This window comes from Natator depressus, chromosome 26, assembly GCF_965152275.1.
Source record: "Natator depressus isolate rNatDep1 chromosome 26, rNatDep2.hap1, whole genome shotgun sequence".
Lineage (NCBI taxonomy): Eukaryota > Metazoa > Chordata > Testudines > Cheloniidae > Natator > Natator depressus.
Genome location: NC_134259.1, coordinates 6,186,818 through 6,214,386, shown reverse-complemented (window position 1 = coordinate 6,214,386; position 27,569 = coordinate 6,186,818). Strand labels below are relative to the sequence as shown.

At 47.9% G+C, this 27,569-nt stretch overlaps 1 protein-coding gene across 2 annotated transcripts in view; it reads left to right on the top strand.

Annotated features, from left to right (window-relative positions):
- The window catches only part of PEBP4 (phosphatidylethanolamine binding protein 4), a 200,378-nt gene that overhangs the window by 135,095 nt on the left and 37,714 nt on the right, over nucleotides 1-27,569 (top strand). For both annotated transcript variants that reach the window (XM_074940340.1, XM_074940339.1), the window contains exon 5: nucleotides 26,571-26,616. In XM_074940340.1, the coding sequence (XP_074796441.1) occupies nucleotides 26,571-26,616 (46 nt within the window). The remainder of the gene's footprint in view (nucleotides 1-26,570; nucleotides 26,617-27,569) is intronic.

The following is a 27,569-nucleotide window of genomic DNA, read 5'->3' as shown; positions in this document are numbered from 1 at the left end:
CTCTCTCGGCACGGAGTGCACCTAAGAAGGACCATTGGGCGTGACTCCCCAGGGCCCAGCGCCTCCGGTGGTCAGTTCATCCTGTGCAATGTACAATGCTGCCTGAGCGTTTCACACCCCCTGGGCACAAAAGCAAATGGCGACCCTAGGTGGGAGGCAGTGGAGAACCAAGGCTACACATGCTCTTCCAAACCAAACGCCCTTCACAGTCCTGCCTCACGAAGGGCATGCTGGCTCCAGTCTGTGCATGTGCCCCTCACAAATCTCAGGCCTTGCTTCTCCTCTCCTGTCTCCTTTCCCTCAGGGTCCTCCTAGTTCCCAGCCACTTAATTCCCTATAAAGGCAATAACAATAATTATCCTATCACTGGGCACTACACCCATTGTATGGAGTGGTGGGGAGGGGTTACTTGTTCCAACCATGTTCTGTCCCAGGCCTTTGGTCACTTAGGGTATGTCTACACTGCAAATTAGACACTTGCGGCTGGCCCGTGCCGGCTAACTCGGGCTCGGCTTGGGCTGCAAGGCTGTTTAATTGCAATGTAGATATTCAGGCTTGGGCTGCAGCCAGAGCTGTGGGACCCTCCCACCTCACAAGGTCCTAGAGCCCGGACTCCAGCCCTAGCCTGGAAGTCTACGCTGCCGTGAAACAGTCTCGTAGCCCAAGTCAGCTGGCACAGGCCAGCAGCAGGCTTTTAATTGCAATGTAGACATTCCTGCAGTGTGCAGCCCACTGGCCTGGAGGGGCTCACAGCGATACACAGTTGGGATTGGGAAGAACCTTGCACACCAAATTCTTCCCTTGAGAGACTCTCCACTCGGAGGGGGAGCACCAGGCCAGCGGGTCCGGCTGTTTCAGGCGGAATAAAGCTCAGTAACAGGCTCATCTATAATTGCACCAGACGCTGATATAAACTCCAGCCAGCCAAGGAGCCCAGCACATACACTGAGTTTCACAACACTCCGGTGAGGTTGCAGTCATCATCATCATTATTAATGAGATTCATTATTTGTCATCTCCATTTTACAAAGGGTAAATGGAGGCCAGAGGGCTGGAGTCTGAGGAATGGTGGTATACTGTAGGGGGCAGTAAGTGGTTGTAATGAGTTCTGAGCAAGGTCTTGTCTACATGAGAAAGTTGCACCACTTTTATTCAAGATGTGACTTTTTAAAACCAGTTTAGTTAACCCAATGCATAGCCCTGTGTGGATGCTCTTATTCTAATTTAAGAGGTTCTGATTTGGACTTAGCTTAACCGATTCCCAGTCCAACTTAATCTAAACCAAAATAAAGCTGGTTTAATAAGAGCAACCTGAAAGGGGTTTGCACCAGTTTAACTGATCTGGTATTAATTCACACCTTAAATTAAACTGGTGCAGCTTTCTCACCTAGATAAGCCGGATTGAAAATGATATGTTGAGGGTCCAGGAGAGAAGGCTACAGTAGAATAAGAAAGAGGAGAGTGAGGGAACGTGCACGTCAAAGCAGCTCCCTATGTATGGGCACAGCTGAGTTCTGCTCTCAGTCACATGGTGTAAATGTGCAGCAACGGTTGGATCTATGTAAATAGACATGAGAACGGCCATCTTGGGTCAGACCAAAGGTCCATCTAGCCCAGTATCCTGTCTTCCGACAGTGGCCAATGCCAGGTGCCCCAGAAGGAATGAACAGAACAGGTCATCATCAAGTGATCCATTCCTAGCTTCTGGCAAACAGAGGCTAGGGACACCAACCCTGCCAATTGCCATTGATGGACCTATTCTCAATGAATTTATCTAGTTCTTTTTTTGAACTCTGTTATAGTTAACATCCTGCTTACCTCAGATGGGACTTGAACGTGCAATCCCCATCTTAGGAGGCCAATGCCTTATCCCTAGGCCACTGGGGCTGTTGCATTGCTGGTCCACACGCACACCCCTTCTCCCAGTCATTTGGCATGTAAGTTACGCCAGCTAAGACTTTCACCCATTTACTGATGGATAATTTACACCACTTCTGAATTTGTTGTGGGGAAGCTGTGCCCTGGCCAAGCCCACAAAATTAGTTGGCTTCAGATCCAAGAGTAGAGCTCAGGAGTGCTCTAACCGCCGGGCTACGCTACCCTTTTTACTGACATATCTGTAGAAAGCTCCTTTAACAGGCTACTTTGAATAAAATTTTCAAAAGCACCTAAATCCCATTGACTTCCAGTGAGACTTAGGCTCCTAAGAGCCAGATTTTCAAAAGTATTTAGGTGCCAAACACCCATGGAAGTTAGGCGCCTAAATACATTTGAGGATCTCGGCCTAGATGCCCAAAGATGCAGATAAGTACCTAGTGGGATTTTCAAAAACACCTAAGCAGGTTAAGCTCCTAACTCCCCTTAATTTCAATGGGAGTAAGGCACCTGACCTGCTTAGGTGCTTTAAAAAATCTCATTAGGTGACTTTCTGGATTTTTAGGTACCGAAATACCTCCACAAATCTGGCTCAAACGCCCAGATATTTAAAGCTCTTTAGGCGTTGCTGTGTTCTCTTTCAAAAGGGAACACTTCGGGGTCTAATTCCACTGGCAGTCAATGGAATTTAGACCCCCTCAGTGCCTAAACCCCCTTTGAAAATGCTGTTACTACCTTAATAATCATAAAATCAATCAGGGTAAATTGTCGAATGGTGCTGAAGGTGAGCATCTCTTTAGAGCTTATAACCAACCTGCAGTCACACGAGCTCTGGCTGTAATCTCAGCTAGTGACTGGAAGCAAAACAAGGAAAGAGCTGGTCAGTGCTTAGAAGAATCTGTGGGCTCTCTGGGATGTGGCGTTCGTGATTCAGGAATCATTGCGGTTCGCTTTGGAGCAAATGCTGAATCTAGTACCGCAGCAATTGTGCTGGGGATGCTATGCTGCTACAGGTACTGTCAAAGTCCAGGCCCTGACCCACTCATCAAAGATCCCCTGGCTCATTTCACAAGAGGTCTGGTGTACTGGCCAAATTCCAACTTAGCTATTGCAGCCTGTCTCCCTAACTTCCCCTAGAGTTTCAGCTGGATATGGGATTCCATGACTACCGCACCTAAAATTATTTTGTAATGCTGCTGGTGCAAAGCAGCTGCCATGTTCCACCCCAGAGGTGGCCACATTTTAGTAGGCATGGGACTCCCTCCCAGATGGGAGTGCTGTGAGGTTTAATTGATTCATATTTGTTCGGCACTTCCGATGTACAAAGGGCTAGAGATATGCTGAGTTTTTTATTATTATTATTATTATTATTTATTATTTTATTAATGTCCAGATTATAAAGCACTCTGGGATCTTTCAGGGTGAAATAAAATGCATGATAGGGTGATTATTTTGATTGTGCACCCCCGTGTTCAGTGAACAGTAAAACAGATGATTAGTGGACGTGGCAGAAGTGCTGATCCTCTAGGTGCACAAGGAAGAAGAAGAAACACAGGAGAAGATAGAGTTTGTGGTTTACTCAAAGACACACACATCGCTAGAGGAGTGCATGTTGTTAGTGGAGCATTTCAGGAGCGGGAGCAGCAAAGGTAGACTCCTTGGAGCCCGTTTGGCTGGAATCCTCCTGCCTATGGGCTTGTCTACATGGCGAGTTACTGCGCGGCCAAGCCACGGTGTGATTCTACAGCGCCCCCGCTTTCCACGCAGGAACATCCCATGTGGACACTGTTACACATACTGCAAGTCCGAGAGTGTGGCTGAACTTAGTCAGCCAAAGCACGCTCCAGGACTTTCACTGCGCTGTAGCAGCATCCACATGGATATTACTGCGTGGCTAGCTGGTGCGCAGGAGATTCACAGTCCAGCTTGCCGCTCAGTAACTCGTCATGTAGACAAACCCTATGATTTGCCCATATCTGATTCCCTCTCTGAGGTTGATGCTTGGATGGGCACTCACTATAGATAATATTCTTGAGATTAAGGCACAGAGCTGGGAGTCTGGAGTTCTCCTGTTAGCTCGGCCACAGACTCACTCTATGATGTTGCAAAGGACACTTCACCTTCCCGTCCCTCTGTAAAGCGGGGGCTGATCATCCTTCCCTACCTTGCGAGGAGGATTCATTAATGTCTCTAAAGCGCTTTGAGATCTGTGTACATTAACTGTATAGTTAGTTGTCTTGTCTGTGAAGACCCATTGCAGAAATAAGATTTGCTTGGCTTCAGAAACAGTTCTGATCAGTCCCTGCTAATTCCTCACTGATACTACAAGAGCAAGGGGAGAGGATCACCAGATGAGCTTAGTAGCTGCTAAATGTGTAGAACAAATTCTATACAAATATACCGCAAGAAAAGACCATTACAGTTGGAAAATGAGGCATTCAAAAGTCAGGCAATGATGTTAAGTTGGCCTGCCCAGCCTCTTGTGTGTCTGAATTATGATACAACCTTTAATTACATGATCACGTGCTATCTTTCTGCATACCCCTGCTTCATTTCAGGCCTGACCCAGAATCCAGTGAAGTCACTGGGAGTCTTTCCATTGACTTTTAACGAGCATTGCATTTGGCTCTCAGGTCACCCTTTAGAGAGTGGGTGAGGCAAGGGTGCGTAGTGAATTCGTCTGCAGTCCTGAGACACCATCTAGTCAGCAGAAATGTCCACTCTTTTCAGATACTCAGGCATGCCCAGTGTCCATGCTGGGAGGGTCAGTTTCATTGTTTAACACAACCCAGTACACGTGCTAAAAGTACAGCTTTTCAACCCTGATAACTTGGCCAAATCAAATCTGATTTTCACCAGACCAGCGTAAGGCATATTTACTACCTGTGGACTATGAATCTGCCAAATATAAAGTTTTCATCACCTTCCACTTAGATGCTGGAGCCATTTTAAAGACATACGTTCTTAGCAAAAAAATTGCATATTTTTCACTCCTTTGGTGCCTGTAAATGGGTCAGCCTTTCTTTTTTTTTTTTTAGTAAACTTTCACACACACAAAATTACTCCTTGATCAACAGCAAACATGCCAAATTTCAGCCAGATAGGTGAAACTCTGAGAAAGTTACAAACAACTAGAAATAATGGGCATGTGTAAGCAACCTTAACTATAGGCTTGGTTACACCTACTTCTTATTAGAAAAGGATTTATTGCTTCATACAGCTCGTGGTCAACCTGAAAAACTTGCTGCCCTAGGAGGTTATTGAGTCAAATACTGAGGCTGGATTTTTTTCTTTTAATAGAGGGAGGATTTTATTATTCTATGGTAATGAGTAATCAAATCTCATGCCCCAGGGCATCAGCTGACCAACACAGGATCCGGAAGGAATTTATGCCCATGCATAGAGCACTGTATATTTATCCAGGTGTATTATGGGTGGTTTAACACATTCTTCTTAGGCATCAAGCATTGTTCATTGTAGAGGCAGGATACTGGCCTTGATGGGGCTGGCGTGGTAGATCCAGCAGCCAAGCTTTTTGAAGGAGATAAGTGATTTGGGGAACTTTAATGTTTACTTGCCGAACTTGGGACACCTTAAGTAGCAGCTGGCAGATCCTCGGAGGACGTGAATAGTTGTAGCTCCGTCAATGAAAATCTGCAGCTAGGTGCTCAGCCCTGAAGCTGTCCCTTTAACGTGTCTTAGGCTGGGCACTTCCAAAATCATTTGGCACTTTTGAAATCCTTGGTCAAGGTTCCTATATATATATGTATATATTATAGCAAATAAAGAATGTAACCTCTTCAGCGTTCCTGCCTAGTGTAGCTAGTCTATGGAGCCAGTTACCCTTTCAGTGCAGTCCCATGCAGCTTGGCAGCAGCAAAGAGGTTAAAGGAGGCTCCTTGCAGATATCCATGACTCCTATCCAGACTGGTTCCTGGGAGCTCTGCAACATCCTGTGAACAAATAACGCCAGCAGCAAAGGACTGTTAAGCCACCCAAACCTCGTCATGTGGAACAGCACAGCCGTCTCCAGAGAACACTGGGGAATTCAGTGCTCCCCAGGAGCTGCTCTGCCCTTTCCTCCATTAAGCCTAGGCGCTGGCATGCTAACAGATTAACAATAAGCCTGCCGCCTGGCCATAGTGGGATGCAGGACTGAATGGAGCATAGCGAGATCCTACAGAGAGGAGCAGGAGGCTCTTGAACAGCCGATTAATCTCCTGTCATTTACATTCATTAAAACCAATCACTCAAGATGCAGCAAAGCCGAGTAATTAGCGACAGGCAGAAAGTTCTCCTAAAGTTGCCAGGCGTCTAAGAGGATAAGATAGGTCTGGTCTAGGGTGACCACACGTCCCAATATTATCGGGACCATCCTAATATTAGGGGCTTTGTCTTATATACGCAGCTATTCCCCCCCAGAAAAAAAAAAGTGTCACGATTTTTTACACTTGCTATCTGGTCACTCTAGTCTGGTCATTCTGCCTGCAGCACTCAATTCTGAACTGGCTGTGCATTTCCTATCTTCACCAAAGGTCTAAATCTCTCCCCCCCCCTTCCCCCCCTCCCCCTCGGCAACTGATGTAAATCAGGAATAGCTTCACTGGAGTCACAATGATGTAAAACCAGTGTGAGAAGAGAGCCGGCCCCCCTGTGTTCCTTTATCCTCATTGGTTTGTGGTTTTTAGTGGCACCAACTCACAGCATTGAAGAATCATAAGTCTGGCCTCTGAAAATTATGAAATTGGCTTTAAAATTGTGTGATTTTTTTTTAAAATACATTTTGGGATTTTTTTATTTGCCTCCAAGTTTTGAGCCTTTAGGGCTCACCTGGGCCATGGTTTCTAGATTTTCTCTGCAGCCACAAGAGCTAGAAAATTGTTTTTTTGAAATAAAAGCCAAGATTCTCACGGACACATGTGGCTTCAGGTGCTGGGGCTTTACAAATAACAGCAAGGACTGTGAGACTTGCAATAATATCAGGACATTGGCAATGCAGTTTTTATTTCCTTGAGTGGATGTGTGTGTTTGTTTGTTTTTGTTTAAAAGTCTCATTGGGTTAGTGGTTAAAGTACAAGAGGTGAAGGACCAAATATCTAGGGGAGAGGGCACTGAGTTAGGAAGCAAAAGGTCTTTTTTTTTTCTTCCTGGCTGTGCCACAGACTCACTGTGTAACCCTGGGACAGTGGCTATCTGTGCCTCAGTTTCTCTGTCTGTAAAATGGGGGTAATGACACTTACTCATCTGTGTAAATCACTTTGAGATCTACAGGTGAGAAGTGCTATTCGTAGATTCCAAAGCCAGAAGGCACCATTGTGATCATCTAGTCAGGCTTCCTGTGTAACACAGGCCAGAGAACATCCCCAAAATAATTCCTCGAGCAGGTCTTTCAGAAAAACATCCAATCTTGTCAGTGATATTTGTTCCCCATGCAGGTGCTTATAGATTGATCAAAACTCCTCTTAACCTTCTCTTTGTTAAGCTAAGTTGATTGAGCTCCTTGTGTCTATCACTGTAAGGCATGTTTTCTAATCATTCTTGTGGCTCTTCTCTGAACCCTCTCCAATTTAAACAACATTCTTCTTGAATTGTGGGCAGCAGAACTGGACGCGTTATTCCAGCAGCAGTCTCACCAGTGCCAAATACAGAGGTATAATAACCTCTCTACTCCTGTTGGAGATTCCCCTGTTTATGCATCCAAGGATTGCATTAGCCCTTTTGGCCACAGCATTGCTCTGAGAGCTCATGTTCAGCTGATTATCCACTGTGACCCCCAAATCTTTGTCAGAATCACTGCTTCCCAGGATAGAGTCTCCCATCCTGTAAGTATGGCCTGCATTCTCTGTTCCTAGATGTATACATTTATATTTAGTCATATTAACACACACATTGTTTGCTTGTGCCCAGTTTACCAAGCAATCCAGATTGCTCTGTATCAGTGACTTGTTCTCTTCATTATTTACCATTCCCTCAATTTTTGTGACATCTGCAAATTTTATCAGTGATGATTTTATGTTTTCTTCCAGGTCATTAATAAAAATGTTAAAGAGCTTAGGGCCAAGAACGGATCCCTGCAGGACCCTACTAGAAACACACTCATTTGATGACGATTCCCTTTTTACAATTACATTTTAAGACCTATCAGTTAGCCAGGCTTTAATCCATTTAATGTGTGCCATGTTAATTTCATATCTTCCTAGTTTTTTAATCAAAATGGCATGCAGTACCAAGTCAAATGCCTTACAGAAATGTAAGTATATTACATCAACACTGTTACCTTTATCTACCAAACTTGTAATCTCATCAAAAGAAAATAACAAGTGAGTTTGACAGGATCTATTTACCATAAACCCAAATTTATTGGCATTAATTACATTACCCTCCTTTAATTCTTTATTAATTAAGTCCTGTATTACCTGCTCCATTATTTTGCCAAGATTGATGTCATACTGACAGGCCTGTAATTATCCAAGTAATCCCATTTATCCTTTTTAAATAGTGGCACAACATTAGTTTTCTTCCACTCTTCTGAAACTTCCTAGGTGTTCCAAGACGTATTGAAAATCAGTGGTCCAGTGAGCTTCTCATCCAGCTCTTTTAAAACTCTTGGATGAAGTTATCTGGAGCTGCTAATTTTAAAATGTTTCACTTTAGTAGCTGCTGCTTAGCATCCTCCTGAGATACAAAGTGGATTGAAAAGTGTGTTACCATATGATTTGACTACATCATCTGTTTTTGCCCAAATATAGAACAGAAATATTTATTGAACACCTGTGCCTTTTTTGCATTATTACTAATTCTGTCATTTCATATCATATTATTAATTCTATCCTATACCATTGTTGCACTGATTAGGCCTCAACTGGAGTATTGTGTCCAGTTCTGGGTGCCACATTTCAGGAAAGATGTGGACAAATTAGAGAAAGTCCAGAGAAGAACAACAAAAATGATTAAAGGTGTAGAAAACATGACCTATGAGGGAAGATTTTAAAAATTGGGTTTGTTTAGTTTGGAGAAGAGGAGGCTGAGAGGGAACATGATAACAGTTTTCAAGTACATAAAAGGTTGTTACAAGGAGGAGGGAGAAAAAATATTCTCGTTAACCTCTGAGGATAGGACAAGAAGCAATGGGCTTAAATTGCAGCAAGGGCGGTTTTGGTTGGACATTAGGAAAAACTTCCTAACTGTCATGGTGGTTAAGCAGTGGAATAAATTGCCTAGGGAGGATGTGGAATCTCCATCACCTGAGATTTTTAAAAGCAGATTAGACAAACACCTGTCAAGGATTGCCTAGATAATTCTTAGTCCTGCTATGAGTGCAGGAGACTGGACTAGATGACCTCTTGAGGTCCTTTCCAGTCCTACAATCCTACAATTCTATTATTTCCATCTAGTAAAGGACCAGTACCATTGTTAGGATTCTTTTTATTCCTAATACGCTTCTTATTGTTCTTAACTCTGCTGGCCATATATTTCCCTTTAGGTCCCTTTGCTTCCCTTATCAATTTTCTACAATGCCTAGCTTCTGATGTATATTCATTACTATCAATTTCCCCTTTCTTCCATTTGTCTTATATATACAGTATACCATATTTAATAGCTGCCTTCACTTCCTCTCTAAACCAGGTCTGTTTTTTAACCAATGTGACCTTCTTTCTCAGCTGTGGGATGGTGGCCTTTGGTGCATCTAGTAAAGTGTTCTTAAACAATTCCCAATTATCATTCACATTTTTCTAATTAAATTCTTCCTCTCAGCTGATTTGGCTTATAATTGTTTTCTGTTTTGTGAAATTGGCCCTTTTAAAGTACCAAATATATATATCCCTGGTCTGGACACAATATTTTTTCACATTATGAATGTGATCAAGTTATGGTCACTTGTAACTAAGCTATCATTAATGTTTTGTTCTGTGATTAGTTCCTCTTTATCTGCCAAGACAAAGTCTAATATAGAATTCCCCCATATTGGATGCAACACACACTTTGAGGTAGGAAATTGTCATCTATAACATTTCAAAATTCCAAGGATGTTTTAGTATTGGCAGCATGAGACCTCTGTCCCCCATAATCACACAGCTTTTTTTCCTTACCCATTACAGATAGGTGCGTAAGGAGCTTGTCATTCTGTTCGCTAGTGTGATTTGGTGATCTGTAGCAGGCATGAGCTAATACCCCATCTTGTGCTTTATCTGTTAGGATATTGATCCATAAGCATTCAAGATCATTTTCTTCTGAGTTATCAGTGACTCGGAAACAGGTAATGCCATTTTTGACATTAATGCCTCCCCCCTTTTGTCCCCTAGATCCTTCCGAAATAGATTCTAACCATTGCTCTTAACATTCCAGTCATGGGAATCATCCCACCAGGTTTCAGGAATACCAACTAGATCAAATTTATGCTCATAATTGAGCAATTCCAATTCCTCTTGTTTGTTACCCAGGCTCCAGCACTGGTGTATAGACAATTAAAGAATTTCTTAAGAACATAAGAACGGCCATACTGGGTCAGACCAAAGGTCTGTTTAGCCCAGTATCCTGTCTTCCAACAGTGGCCAATGCCAGGTGCCCCAGAGGGAATGAACAGATCAGGGAATCATCAAGTGATTTATCCTCTATCATCCATTCCCAGCTTCTGGCAAACAGAGGCTAGGGACCCCATCCCGGCTAATAGCCATTGGTGGGCCTATGCTCTATGAACTTTTCTAGTTCTTTTTTGAACCCTGTTATAGTCTTGGCCTTCCAATTGTACCTTTTCCAATTCCAATATATCTTTTTTGAGATGGGGCAACCACATCTGTATGCAGTACTCCAGATGTGGATAAAGCATGGATTTATATAGAGGCAATATGATATTTTCTGTCTTCTTATCTATCCCTTTCTTAATGATTCCCAACATTCTGGTCACTTTTTTGCTACCGCTGCACATCGAGTGGATGTTTTCAGAGAACTAGCCACAATAACTCCAAGATCTCTTTCTTGAGTGGTAACCGCTAATTTAGACCCCATCATTTTATATGTAGATTTGGGATGATGTTTTCCAATGTGCATTACTTTGCATTTATCAGCATTGAATTTCATCTGCCATTTTACTGCCCAGTCACCCAGTTTTGTGAGATCCTTTTGTTGCTCTTCACAGTCTGCCTGGGACTTGACTAGCTTGAGTAGTTTTGGATCGTCCGCAAATTTTGCCACCTCAGTCCTCCTGCTGTGCATCATCCCAGCCACACAGCTCATCTCCAGAAGCAGAGACTCCTAAATCGAGTCTCTGTACCCTTTGGTTCCTTGATTCAGTTTGTTCTCAACACCTCGATTTTGTGCTGAGGGCTCATATCTTTCCTCTTTTTACCCTCCACTTTTGTTATTAGTTTAATGCCCTCCTGCCAGCCTGTCTCCAACACATGCAGACTGCCGGGAGTTTTGGAGACTCCACAGGAAGAGAGATCAGAAATATTATGGGCTAGATCTCTCAGTGAGTGTAAATCAGCCTAATTCTGCGGCAGTCAATGAAGCAAGGCCAGTTCACACCAACTATGATATCTGGTTCAACATGCCTTGGAAATTGGTGCGTCTGGGACTGCCCCCTGCTCGTTCTCACAGCTGAATCCACCCCTGGTGAGTGTGCAGATAATTTGTCCAGCTCTAGAGAGTGAGCATGGCAAGGCCCCACCCCACCCGGTAGCTCCAAGATCCAGCACAAGGAGTCTGCCCCAGCAGGGTGAGAACTGCTGCTGGGGCAGGGCGAAATCAGCTATTTGTTGTGGTAACTACAGGAGGCAAATTGTCTGCAGACTTTGGCGGGGACTCTTACAACAAGCTCTCTGCCTATCCGAGTTGCTGGTTACCGGCGTCAGCCTCTTGCATCAGATGCCCACCAGGGATGGGAGCGACTGAAAGAACAGTGAACAGTGCCAAGGCAGAGAGACTGCTGTGTCATTGTTTCCTCTAGCTTCTTGAGGGGATAGGCATTTGTCTTTGTAGCTCCTAAGGGACATCTGCTCCTTTGCACCTTCTCCAGTGCAGCCAGCCAGCCTGTCATCTACCTGACTCATGCTTCAGCGTCTTTTTCTTCTGATAAATTAAATTCCAGAAGAGATCCTGTAGGGAAAACAATTTTTGAAAATGCAACTCCTGTGAGCTAGAGGTTGTAGCAGGGGGCTGGGACAGCTGGGATCTAATAAGGAGTTTGCTGTAGTGACTGGAGAGGCGGACAAGGAGTTCGGATTCTTGGGTTCTATTCCCAGCTCTCTCCTGGACTCTCTGTGTGACTTTGGGCAGTCTCTGGGTATTTCTACACTGCAAAAAACCCTGCAGCAGTGAGTCTCAGAGCCCAGGTCTACAGGTGCAGGGCTCGCACTATAGCGCTAAAAATAGCCATGTAGACTCGGGCTGGAGCTTGGACTCTGAAGCCTACCCCCGCCTGCATGGCTATTTTTAGTGCCATAGTGCAAGCCCAAATCTGTAGACTTGCTGCCATGGGCTTTTTGCAGGGCAATCGTGCCCTAGGTCTGCTTCAAAGGCTCTCCAAGTACTTTAATACTGTAATTAAGTCTCATATCATTCCCTAGGGCAGGTCAGTGTTAATGTCCCAGCTAAGGCCTGGAGGAGTTAAATGACTTGCCTAAGGTCCCACAGCAAGTTTGGGAACAGAACCAAAAACCTACGTGCCTGCTCCAGACACTAGATCAACTTCCCTCCCAGAGCCAGGAATAGAACCCAAGAGTAGATCTGGCTGGGAAACGGTTTCCCATCCTGTGAAAACCTTCCCGATTCCAAACTTTTCCTCATTCTGCATCAAGATGAAAGGCGGGTTTTTGTGAAAAGCCACAGCAAGAGAGACCCCCCAGTCCTCATCAGGATGTGACCCAAGTTCAAGTCCCTGCATCTGCCATGTGAGTGCCCTAACTGCAGGGTCATAGGGCCAGTCTCTCTCTCTACCCAGTGAATGTTTAATTATTTATGCAAAGAGAAGCAGCTACAACAGAAAAGACGGAGAGATAGCCACCCCAGAATACTCTGCAGCTCGGTGGTTAGGCAGGGGTGCTGGTGCTGGGGGTGCTGTCGCACGTCCTGCCTTGAAGTGGATTCCCATCACACACAGGGCTCGCAGTTTGGTTCGATGGCTTTCAGCATCCCCACTATACACATTGTTCCAACGTCCCTGAGTTCGGGCACTCACCGGTGCTGTGGGAAACCCAGGTTTAATTCCTGTTCTGAATCAGACAGGAGACTTGACCATGTATCTTCCACGTTCCACATGAGCTAATCACCGGTCTTGCCCTCTCTCTCTGGTTTTGACCAGAAAAGCCATCCTGGACCAGAGACACCTTCCTGATGAAAATTTCATCGGAACTGATACTTTTCCATGAAAAGTTTCAGTTCCAACAAGTCGCCATATGCTGACCCACACCCAATGGAAAATTTCCAGCTCGTTCTCCCCAGGAGTCCTGATGTCCAGCCTCTCTCAACCCCGCTGTGACTAGTAGATCCCTACTCCTTCTCAAGGCTGGGAATAGTACCCAAGGAGTCCTGACTCTGCAGCCCCTCTGCTTTAACCTATTGTTCATACTCCTCCAGATAGCCAAGATTTAGTAGTGCCCGAGTGAAAAGCCAAAATGAGTGGCCATCCGCATGGGCTATATATAGGATCCCAAACCCAAGTCAGTGAGTGATGGGATAGTAACCAAGTTCCAGCTTCCACCGGGCAACCTACAGCCTCTGAGCATCTGGGAGTCTCTCCCTCCCTTGCTGTGTGCAGACAGCAGTGCCAGTGTGAGCATGAAGGTGTGCTGGGCTTTAAACGGAGTCCTGTAATGTTTCTGTTTGTTTGTATCACTTGCTGACATAACATCAGGTTACGCAATGTTATGCTAGGAGCCCTGCCAGGACCTTGTTTTCCTATTCACAATCTCAGATTTTTTCCTACCAGGTTTGATCTGATCCAGCATCACCCCTGGCAACTCCTGTCAGATGTACAGCAGTCTATACTGTCTGGCAGCACCCGTCCATGCTGTAGATTTGCCACATCAAGCTGACCACGCTGGTTATCACACGCGCTCCCTTTGGGGACTTTGTCAAATGTTAAATGATCCTGGGACATTCAGTGTTCTGCCGGCCACTTGCAAGGGTCAGGAAGGGGTACCCTGCCCCCCCCCCCAAATGTATTTCTCTGTAGCACCAGGGATGGCCCTGGCCAGAGATGGGACACTGCATGGGGGTGGGTCAGGGCTCTGAGGTGGCACCGAGCATTCTCTCCCCCAGGTGCTTGGCTGGTTCTTCCTCACATGCTCAGGGTCTAACTGATCCCCAGAAGGGGGTCAGGAAGGAATTTTCCCTCAGGCCAGATTGGCAGTGATGCTGGGGCGGGCGGGGGAGTTTCACCTTCCTCTGCGGCATGTAATGGCAGGTCACTTGTCAGGGTTATCTGGGTATCTCTCGCTTAACCATTTCCCTGCCGCTGTGGGGGCCTTCAGCACTGGTGCACCTCGGTCCCTCCTGTTCTCTGCCTGTGGCACATCATAGCCTAGTCTCCTGTGGGCTCTTGAGTTTTGGTCTCATTTCAGTGGTTGGGTTTAGTGTGCGGGTGTTGGGTGGGGCTGGTGGCCTGTGATATACAGAAGGTCACACTGGATGAGCTGGTGGTCTCTTCTGGCCTTAAACTCTGTGACTCTGTGCAGGGTTGGAGAGATTAGATTATAACTGGTAACCGTTGCCAATTGTCAATTTCTTCCTCCACCCATAATTCACTGGAAAAATGCTGGAACTCCGCCAGAAAAGGAAAGCGTTTTGATGTTTTTTTTAAATATCGCGTGTGTGTTTGAGTCCCTAGCAAAGAATTCGGTATTTCACAATGCTTAAAACTGAAATGCGAACCCATTATTATGAAATAACATGATTCTGTACATTACATTTGTGATTCTGTCATGAATCTCAACTGCCATGCTCAGATAGGGCCCACTTTCTGCCCCCACCTCCACTCTGCTGCTCACGTGGTTTCATCCCTTATCCCATGAACAGTTACATTCATATTAGGATTGTCTTCTGGTTAAAGACGCTGGACTGGGATTTGGGAAATCAGGTGTCAGTGGCCAGCTTTGGCACAGACTCCCTAGGTGACATCTGGACAACTCATATAATCCCTTTGCAAAATGGGGGTACCCCACCTCTCTCCCCCCTTTTGTCTATCTCAACTAGTTAAATCATTCTTTGGGGCAGGGACTGTGTGTACAGTGTGTGTACAATGGGGCTCTGAGCTTGATTGGGGGCCCCCCATGGCACTACTCTAATACACAGAGTAATGACAGGGTAGCAGAATTGGACACTGAATGTATAATGGCCAATAACCATCTCCGTGTGTGTGTGTGTGTGTGTCCGAGAGAGAGAGAGAGAGAGAGAGAATTTCCTTAGAATGCAAACGTTTATGTTGATAAAGATGGAGGCGTTATTTGGAAAGCAGTGTCCGTTATTCCTCAAAATTTAAAAATTTTAAAATAGATTTCAGCCTTCAGAGCCTAAATATAGGTCAGAGGGGAAGGGGGAGAAGGGACAGCGGGAAGCAGAGAGTCTCCCCAAGGAAAACAGAAAAAAATTCTGCAAAACTTTGTGTAAATTCTTTCCCTGTTGTTGCAGAGCTCCGCCAGGCCCTCCCTGGGCACTAGAACGGCATTGCACACTACACAGCACAGTGCAGTTAGCAGCAGCAAGCACAGGGAGCATAAACGTTGATGTGAGCAGCATTGACCAGAGGCTGTTCTGTCTGTATGCCTAGCTAGCTAGCTCTCTTCATCTGATCTAGTCTATCTTTTCTACAGGACGTATTTTTAATGCATCTATCCCTACGTGGTATCTGAGCATCTGTTTGGGTGTTATCTCACAACTGGAGCTGAAGGTGAATGTTTGCAGGAGTCCAGAATTGAGGTCTGGTACCATTCTAGAGAAAGGGACCGGTTGTGAAATTCAAGCCTAGATCTGGATCCAAACTGCCCCAGAGCTTAAGGCATTTGGATTTGGGCTTTGGGTTCAGATCAGACTTGGAGAGAATTCCTGCAGGAAAATGTACAACCCTTTTGGTGAGTGTTTGGCACTGCATTAGCTATGGCATAGGGTTGGAGAGCTGAATCTGTCCTGCTAAGCTGCCCTCTGTAGCAGAATCCCTGCATTCTCTAGGAGCAATTAAGGAACCGGGACGCTCATCTGCCTGCACACAGGACTCTGGGCAAGACCTTGAGAATCGTCAGCCTGGTGCAGAACTGGGGCTGATGAATGGGGGATCGGCCCAATGCTAGTGCGGAGAGCAACAGAGGAAAGGGTTCTGAACAGCAGGAAATCATAACTTCCCTTGCTCCTGCCTGCAAGGAGGGGGCTCAGCAGCACCAGATTAGCTCAGCCTTTGAAGGGAATCCCTAGGGTGGCTTTAGCCTCCCAAGATTTCCCTTCTCTCTCTCTCTTTCTCCAACTCCCCCTCCCTGCATTGGTGTCCAGTTAGGTTTGAGTCATCCTAAGGGACCGGAGCATCTGTATGCAATTCCCACATCCAGCCTTATCAACCGCAATGCAAAAGGGCCTGTTTAATTGTCTCCTCTGAGCGAGGGGCAGGGTCTGTGACACTGGCAATGATTCTGGGTCTGAGAGGGGAGAACCCGCAACTCAGAGAGACCCGGGAGAGGTAGAGAGGAGACCCTGGAAAGCTGTGTGTGTGTGTCAATGAGTGCAGAGCCAGGTCAGCTGGAACCCGAATGTTGGTCCCTCCCCTCTGGCGTGATACAGAAAATGAACTGTATAAATCAAATGAATAAAGCATCGGATGATTTCCAGACCCCACCAGAAGTTACGGAGCTATAGTTTTGCTGGTGGTTGGGAGTTCTGTGACTAGAGCAAGGGTCAGGACTCATGGCTCTGGATGGGGAGTGTCATCCAGTGCAGCAGTTCTCAAACTATGAGTCGGGACTCCAAAGTGGGTCGCAACCCCGTTTTAATGGGGTCGCCAGGGCTGGTTTAGACTTGCTGGGGCCTGGGACTCCCATCCTAATGCTGAGATTTATCTAACTCGAGATGAGCTCCAGCCATAAAACCCAAACCTGCATCTGGATTTTGAAACTCCAGAGTTTTGGAGTATTCAGAGCTGGGGTTTTGGTCTGCCCATCTCTACAATGGACCTCCTATAGTCCACAAAATTGGGCTGAAAATATCACTAGACCAGGCTTTGTCTCATGATGCTTCCAGGGCTTCATGGGCCAGAAGCAGAAAGTGCAGAGGGGTTTAAAAATGAAAATTATCGGGAGGAGAAAAAACAACCACCATTTAATATTTATATTACAGTAGCAGCCAAAGGCCTCAATCAAGATCAGTGTCCCCATTGTATTAGGTGATACGCATATGTAGACACATTCCCTGCCCCAAACCGTTTACAGTCTAAGATGACAAGGACATAGAGCTGGGGGGGGGGGGGGAAGGTGAGACGGATAAATCAAATAGATACAATGTTGCTAGGCATCCATATAGTTGCAATTCTTTTCTTTAAACGGCACTTTTCAAGCCTCGGGTTTGTTTGGAGAAAGCTTGGTTCTTAGCCCATGTCAGCTGGTTTATCCCTCCTTAGACTTTCCCCTGTGTTAGTGAGAGCCAATTCATAAATCCTGGCTTCGTTATAAAGATAACAAAGAGGGAGAATAATAAATCTGGTCTCCTGCTTGTGCCAGTTCTGAAGCCGCCTCTCCCCTTCGAGCTAGCGTGCCCTAAGCGAGCAGCGCAGGAAGCACCTTGTTTGTTTGGGGATTAACTTCCCCAGTTTACTAATTGTTCTTTAATCATATCAGCCTACTGTAGAGACGGCACCCAGCATCTCCAGCATGAACTCAGAGCCTTCCAGTGCAGAAAGCAGTTCAGCTAGCAGGCCAAGCAGCTGCAAATGCCAGGAGCAAGCGGCTGCGCTCCATCCTGCTGTCCCTCCTTGCAGAGAGCCCTTCTTGTTTACTAGTGTTCCAGCTGTTGGCTCGGGGCAGGGTGGAGAGGGGGAAGGGAGAAGGAGTTATATCTGGGAGTGAATAACAAGCCAGCCCTGTTCTTATTCACAAACCTCAGTCCAATCAGTCATCTGTTTGTCCTGGTCTCCTGCCAGCTATTGTGTTGATTCCCACACCCACTTTCCCTAACCCTGAGTCCCTGCCTTAGTGATTTTCTCTCTCCACCGCTCCCCTTCCCAGTCCCCTCCTCCCCCTTCCTCAGATGGGATCAGACATGTTCTAGAAAAGATTTATGAAGGGGAAAACAAAATATGACTCATTCAATGTGGAGCGGACTCCACCAAGGGCCCAAGCAGACCTACCTCAGAGCCTCAATGCTCCCCTGCCATTTGCGGGACAGTGCGCTGGAATGACCCGCAATGTAACAAACTCCTCTGCATGGCAAAGAGCCGCTCTGGACAATATGCTGGTCTCCTGCCACGCAGAGGAGTTTTGGAAGCTCGGAAGGGGGTTGTGTTTTATTCATTCATATTGTCCAGGAGCGCCAGCCAAATCCCGTCCGGCATTTGCAGAAGGCGTCTCAGGTGTCGCAGTGGGCTATGACAGCATCCTCCTCTCTTTTTTCAGTAGAATTATCATTCAACAGTAAGTTCTTTGGGCCGGGAACTTTTTCTTTGCCGGATGTTTGTACAGCACCTAGCACCATCAGGCCCTGATTCCTGTATTGCCGTCACATCCGAAAGGCCCAGTTGAGATCAGGGACGCATGGTGGTCGGTGCTGCACAAACAGCTGGAAGGGGAGACAGTACCTGCTCTAGAAAGTTAGCAGTCAAAAGAGCCAAGACAGACTCAGAAATGATTTTTATCCCCATTCTACTGATGGGGAAATGAGGCACAAGGAGATTTAGGGCCAGATTTTGAGAAGAGCTCAGGGACAGTGTTTCAAGGGCTCAGCACCCCCCATTAGGGCCGGCTTTTCAAAGGAGCTCAGTTCCCATTTAAGTACCTAAACAAGGGCCCACTTTCCCAAAGTGCTCAGCAGCCAGCGACTCCTGTTCTGACACCCAACAGGCTGAGCTTTATGGAAAATCGGGCCCTACGTGACTTCAACCAAGAATTGAACCTAGATCTCCCAAGTCCAATTCCAATGCCTAAATAATAAGACGCCCCCAGACTTTCCTTGACTGGGGTCCCCAGATAGTCCATACAAACGGTAACTTATCGAGCTGGTGTCCCTTTGGGGTTTATATGCCCCGGAACAACATCACCGGTTTCCTCCAGCCCCTCTCCTCCACAGTCTGAGCGGCATAGAGGGTGGGAATTTTTAGCTCTCCCCTTACAAGCCACAGACCACATCCTCGGGAGGAAAAAAGGACGTTAAGCTCAAATGGTGTCATTAAGAAATATTAATGCTCTCATAAAAGGGTATTTAATAAACATGGCAGCACATCAGCGTCCATTAGCTTAGCCCGTGCTAGGGATCCACCGAGGCTGTGCGGCAGTACGCGGAACACCATGGGCAGTTACAGCTCAGTGGCCTCCAAGCACACGGCATGTAGCCAGAGCTATTAAACTAACATTGGCACATCCCAGGTGGCCTTGCTGCCCCAGAGCCCCGCATCTCCGTTCAGCGCGGCGCCGGCGCCTCCGCCTCTCTCGCGCTCTCAGCTGTTCCAGCCGGCGCTGGGAAAATAGGTCTCTCCGAAGCTCTGTGCGACGGTGATAGCCCAGCCCCTGGGGGGGCCTGCTCATCGCAGATTGTTACAGAGATTTTACAAAGCAGCTGGGTCCGCACTAGACGGCCCCCGACTCCGGGGGAGTTTGGAGCCCGACGGGAACGTGCTGCCGGGCTGTGCCTGAGAGATGGCCAAAGGACCCAGGAGTACCTAAACCGATGGGATTTAGGCTTCTAAATCCCCGAGACTCTTCTTAAAATTGTGCCCCCTGACTCAGCAAGTCTCCAGACTTCAGCCAAAGTAACCGCACTGAGAGCAAGCAGCTGCTGGGGAGTAACCCTGGCTCGGGGCATGCGTGCTTAGCCCTGTACCTTAGCTCTTGTTGAACCTGCAGATGAAACCACCTGGGTCAGCGGAGTTAGAGCAGGGCTTCCATAACCAGGGTAACTTTTGTCTCCTGAGGGCCACATCAAAGACTAACCCCTCCCTACCAGCTCTCCCCTCGTGCTCCCAGCCACAGATATGTACACACATGCATACTCCAGCACACCCAGTGACAGCCTGTAGCATGATTTATAATACCATCCAGAGAGGGGTCTGGGGAAGGCAGTCCCCACAGAGGCTGCTCAGAGAAACACACTCGGGCTCTGCCAGCAGCAGACACGGTAGATTGTACAGCAGACATGGTTTCACAAAGGTTGGGCGGTGGAGGCCCTGAGGAAGTGGAGCAAAGTTGAGTTGTGTCTACCCAGTTTGCAGGCCACTCTCCGGAGAGCAGTTTCATATGTCAGAGGACTTCGTAGCGATGGCTGTGGAGAAGACCTGGGGCCAATTTGCCAACAAAATCCCCAGCAGGACTTATTCTGTCTTGCCCCTGGTGCAGCAGGAGCTCAGGGTTCAATCCATGCTCAGTATTAGTGGTGAGATGAACTCTGAGGCCTTTGAAGCACGGTGAACCTCTAGGACTGCCTTGGGGATTTCCAAAAACTACTGCGAGTTCAGGAACCTCGGAGTCCCTGTAATGTAAATCCATGAGGTCACTGGGTTTGTTCTTTCCAAAAGGCTGCTGAACTGAGAACTAACAGGTGCCACCCCAGCTAATGCGGAGCCTGTTCTGTTTACAAAGGTCAGAGGAACTTCCCCGAACGCTCTCCTGTGACAAAGCCCAGCTGGCACAGGTGGGGACCCTGCATATAGTTTTTATTTCGTCCTCATAGTTTCCTTCTCCTCCTTTCTGCTGCCTAATCTAACAATCGCCTTGGATTATTTTAGCACTTTCCTTCTCTGCTTCTTTCCCACTGATTGCCCCACTGCAGCAGGGAGATGCATCCACATGCCAACGCTCAAACGATTGAGGCAGGCGTGACCAAGACTCCGTCATTCCTTAACCCCTCAACCCCAGCTGGGAGCATTACTTTGCACTGGGGGGGGGGGATCAATGAGAGCCCCTGTATTTGTGGGCACAGAGGTGCGCTCCTGGGGACTGAAGGAGACCAGCCGTTACTTAGCATGGTACTTTTCTCTAGTGTAGACAAGGCCAGAGTCCCACTCAGGTGGGACATAAACCGACTAACATTTGAGCCTGTCAAACATTCAAACCCACAATGTTCGCATGGGCAAAGTGGCGCATCCCCACTCGGTATCTCAGGAGTCGCTGTGAGTCAGTGTAATTCCATTGGTACAAGAGGAGTTATGGCGGGGCGGGGAGGATTTCCTCCTCGGATGAGACGAGCTCTTTGATCAAGGTCACAAGAAAATGAATGAGCTGAGAGGTACAGGAAGCACTTTGATTTGGATGTCCCCATTAGGTAACTAGACTTCATGGAGTTATAAAGCAGGTGGGGGTGGTGGATGACCGAACAGTAGCTGGCAATCCCAATAGCAGTGTCAGGGCCAGCTCTAGGCAGCGCTAGCCTCCTAGGCAAATAATGTTCTTCATTCCTTTCCCTCCAGAATTCTCAAAGTGGGACCTCCGTGTTTGTCCTTCCCTCTGCTCCCCCATTAACTCTTCCCTTTCGCCAGACCACCTGCATCTCCCTCTCCCAAACTGCCTCATCTCTCTCCTCTCCCTCTCAATTTCGGCATCTGTCTCTGTGCTGGGTAATTTGTCCTTCATATGGCTCTGTCCTCAGGTTAGGAGACCAGCTTTTGCACACCTGGCCTATTATCATCAACCTCGGTTTGCAGATGGGCAGACGGAGGCCCAGAGCTATGAAGTCACTGGCTCCCATAGATCATTCACAATAGAACTCAGAGGCTGGACTCTTCTGTTCCACCACGAGACACCTCTTCCTCCTACCCAGAGAGCAGGCCGAGTTCTCTGTTGTGCTGCACCACGTGTAGTCCCTGACAGTGGGTCGGTGAAAAGTGCCTCAGTGCAATAAACAGCAGCCCTTGACAAGGTGTAAATAGAAAGATCAGGAGCAGGGCAGGGGGGTATCAAGCCGAAGCTGTCTAGTTAATTTTGCTGGGCTCATTTCCATTCAGGAGCACTCCACGCACCGGAGGCACAGCGCTAAACCAGCACCTCGAAGCATGAATCTCTGCAGGATGCCACCGTACCCGCAGGGAACAGCTAGTGCCCTTTAGTCAATTACCTTTTGTTAATTGAAAACATCAATGGATTCCCACTGCATTCAGGCAGTGCTGCCTTTGGAGCACGGAGCACCCTCCTCCCCAGCGAATGACAACTGACAGCTCTCACGCTGCAGCCTTCGACCAGCCGCAGCTTTGCTCCGTGCCAAAGTGAGAAGGAGGCACCTGGAACTTCTTTCCAAGTTAGGAACAGGTGGGAAGCCAGACTCCCACCTCCGCCTGCCCTGGACGGGGGAGAAAGTGATTGATTCTTCCCAACAAATGGGAAGAGGTGGGTGAAGAGATTAACTCATCTCTCCTGCACTCGTAGAAATGTGCTGCTGACCCTGCGCTCCGGTGGGGTCAGGAGGAGCTGGCAACCTGGCCCTCGCAGATTCCAGAGTGGGCAGGCAGTTTGCAGTCTGTTATTGAAGTACAAGAAAGCTGCCTATGTCATTGCTGGGCCCCATTCATCTAATGGAGCGGAGGTGGCTGAGGGCTGCCGTCCTCCTGGGGCTGAAAAGCCTGGAGCTGGCCTTCTTGACGTCCTCCAAAAGCACGCAGGTGTCCCACTGAGGAATCCAGCCAGGCAGCCCAGCTAATAAAAGCTGCCCAGGGCAATTGGGGCTGGGTTTGATCCCAGGGGCAGATATGACTCCCCAAAGTCTTCAGGCAGGCTCTCCCCACAAACAGAGCAGTGCTGCTCGTTTCCATGAGGATAGGCAGCCAATGAATCAGCAGCCCAGAATGCCTTGGAGGTGCCAGGAGCAGCATCCTTTACTCCACGCTGGCATGAGAGGCCCCCAGGCCAGATTCTGCCCCCCACCACACTGCTGCAAACCCAGAGCAACTCTGACAATTCACGCCGATTGGACGCTGGCGTGACGAAGAGCAGAATTTGCTTCTTCGCTTTTAAATCTTGCCTTCTCTCTGCCTCTTTTATAACAAACAGCTATTGTAAAGTGCTCTTCCCCGCGCCGCTAGCCCCAGCCCCACCGGGCTTTTCCTCTTCTCCCTTCTCAATCGGAGCCTGATCCTCAGATCCAGGGTACGCCAGGATGTGGCCAGATTCCACCGCACCTGGGATCCTGCACTGGCCAGGCAGCCCATATTGTCCTTATTTTACAGAGAGGGAGGAGGCTGGCCTGGATTCACACAACAAGCCGTGGCAGATGCAGGAGCAGAACGCTGCTCCCCTCACTCCCAGTCCCATGTGCTGCAATCAAAAGACCAACCCTCTTCCGAAACATAAAGGGCCTCAATTCCTGGCATAGAAGACACCACGCTAACGGTGGCTGGAGGGCGTCCCAGCTCTGAACTGGGCGGAGCCGCATTCTGAGTGTGGTCCTAGAACCGGTTTCAACTCGAAACGTATCCCATTATAGATCCTTAGCCACTAACATCTGTTCGTTCAGTGTCATGCTGCTGCTCTGGCCCTTAAGAAATCGCTGCCGAGGTGGGACCCTCACTCTCAGGGTCCCAGCCCCAGGCGACTGCCACCAACGACCGCTTTCCCTGCTTTGCCTTCGGGCAAAGCACCACAGGTATCTTGTGTCCTGACTCTGTGCCTAGCTCCAGGTGGCCTCACCTGAGCAGTCTGCTGAGTCAGAGAGGCTTGGTCTTTCCTGAAGTCGGCCATAGTTCACTTAAATCGAGCATCAGAGTTTTTAATGGCAGATCAGAGCATTAAAAAAATATATCAGAATTTCCATGGAATGCTCAGCACAGTCCTTTAACCCCCCGCCCCCCCCCCCCCACCACCACCACCATGTTCTTGCGTGGGTTTAGAAGAGAGGCTGAGATAAGAGTTATCCAGGAAGTGAAATTCATCCCAAAGAAACTGAGGCCGGGGGAACACTCCTGCCATCCAAGAATGTTCGAGCATTGTTCTGGCGAGATAAACTGCTCCGCGCATTGGCAGACTGCGGCATGCAGAACTCCCCTCACACCTTCACACGGGACCCATCGCTTCTTTCTTTTGATGGGCAAGTAAAATATTAGGCCAAGATTTTCAAAAGCGATGGGTGATTTTCGGTGCTTCAGGGTTTGTTGGGGGGGGGGGGTTGGGGGGGGAAGGGAACTTGACACACCCCCAAGGGGCAGTATTCAGTTCTGAGCACCCACTCTCTGAAAACCAGGCCCCTTCCATCGCTCGTCACTTTTGAAAATCTTAGTCATTAGTATCTTTATCGTGAGCGTGATGGAAAGGGAGGGTGAGGAAATTCTGTGCTGTGGCTGGTAAAATTTCATTGGGCTCTGCAAAGCTAATGCACAGAAACTGAGAGGATGTTTGCATTACAATGAACTCTACTATGCAACATGAATCTTGGTCGATGTTCTTATCACCAAGTGACTCAATGAAGATATGGCTTCTATTATTCTTGGAAAGGGTGACGCTTGATCCAGCAATTCTGGGAGTCAGATGCATTCTATCTGATGCTCCTTTAATTGCTAATTAATTACTGCTAGGGCAGGTCAAGACTAAGGTGCATGGGCAGAGCTGGGTGCCTGTGGGCAGGCAGGCCTGGAATAACGGGGGCTGTTCCGGATGAGCATTCACACACATTGGCAGGGTAGGAGGGATAGGACTAGAATAGCAGTGGGTATTATGGTTCCAGACTGGGGTGCACTGGCAGAGTTGAGTGGGGGGTGCTGCAGGTCAGGAGTGAGGTGCATTGGCAGACCTGTCGAGGGATGTTTGTACGGCATTGGCTTGTGCTATGCTTGGCTCTCCCCATCTGTTAGTGCTGTTTGCTGATTTGCAGCATGTGAGTTCTGCCCGACTGTATTTTGGTCTCAGCAAAACCTTATTAGAATTCTCCATAAGTGCTGCAGCAGGAGGAGGTGAGAGAGAGACTGTGATGGGGTGGTAAAGTCCAGGCGAGCTAGGGCATTGAATTGCGCCATAACTAAATTGTCCTAGGCTCTCTCACAAGGTTTGAGAAATGCTCATTCTTGACTGTCCCCGGATATAACCGCAGGCATTGCACCGGATGCACAAAGGCTTGCATCACAGATTTCCTTTTCAGGTACCTGGGACCTGCCTACATCCCCTAACCATGCTAAAGCTTTGGACAAGGCTTTTGCAAAGGCCACGAACATGGTATAGACCCATTCTAGTCTACAAATGAGAACAGCATGGTATAGGCTGGTTCCCTGACATTCCTGGTGGGGAGTGTAATGCACGTATTGCATTAGGGAATCAAAGAGTGAGTAAGCGACAGAGAGAAATTCTCTGGATCCATCAGGGGAAGAAAATCAAAGAGTCTTCGGCTGGGAATTGCTTTGGGAAGCTCCGAAGCTTTTGGTGAATCTGCATCTATTCATAATTCACTCATAGTGGGCTGATTAGAATACAGCAGGCCAGATTCTCAGGTGGTGTAAATCAGCATGGCCTCATTGTCTTCAACAGGCCAGACTCTCAGATGGTGTAAATTGGCAGGGCTTCATTGACTTAAATGGAAGCATGACAGTTTACACCAGCTGAGGATCTGTCTCAGCAGCTGTAAATTGCACCTGTCAGGTTTTGTAGGCATCTCTGATTCCTCACCTTCGTTCCCTACACTCCAGCCTATGTGCTTTCCAAAGACACTGTGACCTTCCTGCCATCACAGGGATATTAATTAACTTCTGCCTGAATATCTGTGCACAGGATGGTGTCAGGGCTTTTAGAGAGAGCTTTTGTAGCCTTCCCAGCACCCTGTGGCCCAGATAACAGGTCCAATATGATCCGTCTGACAGGCCCTGTGTGCTGGCTTCAAGAGCACAGTGACAACACAGCCTGTAATTCAGGGGAACTCTACAGTGCATTGGCTGCCGGGCACAAAGTCACTGACACTTTTAAAATATAAATTAACAAGCAAAATATAGGCCCTGGCACATTCGCTCCCTGCCCTTCCCCTGCTTACCCAGGGAAAGGAATGACATCTGTCAGGAGAGGTGAAGATGAAGGAAACAAACTCAGTTCAGGAAACTTTCCAGCTAAACTCAAGCGAGGCAATGTCCGGGGGGTGCTCTGTGCTGAGAGGCAGCGCCGCGAGGGAGGCTGCAGTGGGCTGTACTGTGCTAACATTAAACACCTGGGGGCAGGTTCCCCAAGGTACCAATGGCTCTTACTGACTTTCAGTGGGAGCTGGGCACCTAACTGCCCCTTGTGCCTTTGAGACCCTCCCCCTGGATGGGTAAGTCTGACAGTGGCTACGCATGTAGTGAGCTGGGGCCCCGCTTCCTGTCTCAAAACTTGCTTCCTTTGTGGTCACCCCCACCCCCATCCCCACCTTCTGGCTCATCCACCTGCTGTCTCTCGTCAGAACCTAGACTGTGAGCTCTGTGGGGCAGGGACTGTCTTTTTACTGCCTGTCTGTACAGCACCTAGCGCAGTGGGGTCCTGATCCTAGGCCCCTCTACAACGCAAATAATTAGGTCCGGTGAGCAACTGCGTATTCTGGTGTCCTGTGCGTTAACCGAATCCTTTCTGTCATTGCAGGGCATAGACCTGAGGGCTGGAAAACTGAAAGGCCACGTGCTAACAGGTAAGCTGGGGCTGCACCAACCCAACCAGTCTGACTGTCCCAAGACCTCTGGCGCACGTTATTCAACTTGTATCGGCACGGTGTGCCAAGGGGTGTCCTAGGGTCACTGTCTTCCACTGCCTTTGGGAGAGCTGGGCACCAGTTCATTTGTGACCTCTCTCTTCCTGGGTCTGAGGAGATGGGGAGGGCAGACAGCTCAGCACCTGGGGCACATGCTTGGTTTTGCTTAACCAGGGAAACTTCTGGCCCATTAAGGAGCAATCTTGATGGGTCCAAAGAGAATTCTGTGAGGGAGGCAGCTGCCTGGAGGCTGGGAGGATGAAAGCCAGGAGGTGCACATGTTGGAAATGCAGGGGTCCTTAGAGCTTTGCAGGGATGTAGAGACCCCAAATTGGTAGAAGCAGGGACCGCCCCCCGTCCCCGCTCCCTCACCAGATGTTCAAACAAAATCTCTCCATTCTCAGGGCAGGCTCTGATGTGCTTGCCCCCGTCCAAACACATCCACTCATTCCACACATGGTCCCTTTGACTGCAGTCGATTACTCATGTTAGGGGTTGATACTGCCGCCTATCACCGCAGTACCTGGGTGCCATACTAAGGCACTCACCAACCGGAGTAAGAGCATCAGGATCTGGGCCCCAATCATGAGTCTATCAACACGGATGGTGTCAGATCAGAACAGCGGGTAGCCGTGGCCTTTGCAGATCCCCCGCTTCGGAATTTCGGAATCACATTCCATTTCAAGGTGAAAGAGATTTGCAAAGAACATTTAAAATAACCTCCCTGCACGCACATTTTGATTTGCATTCAGTAAACACATGGAAAGATGTAAATAGCGAGGGATTCCCCCAGCTGCAGGCTTTCAGAGCACCAACAGCCTTGGCCTCGCACCGGAAATGCAGCGAGGAGGAACTGTTTCACATTCTAACCAGACAACAGGTTTCTCTTTGAT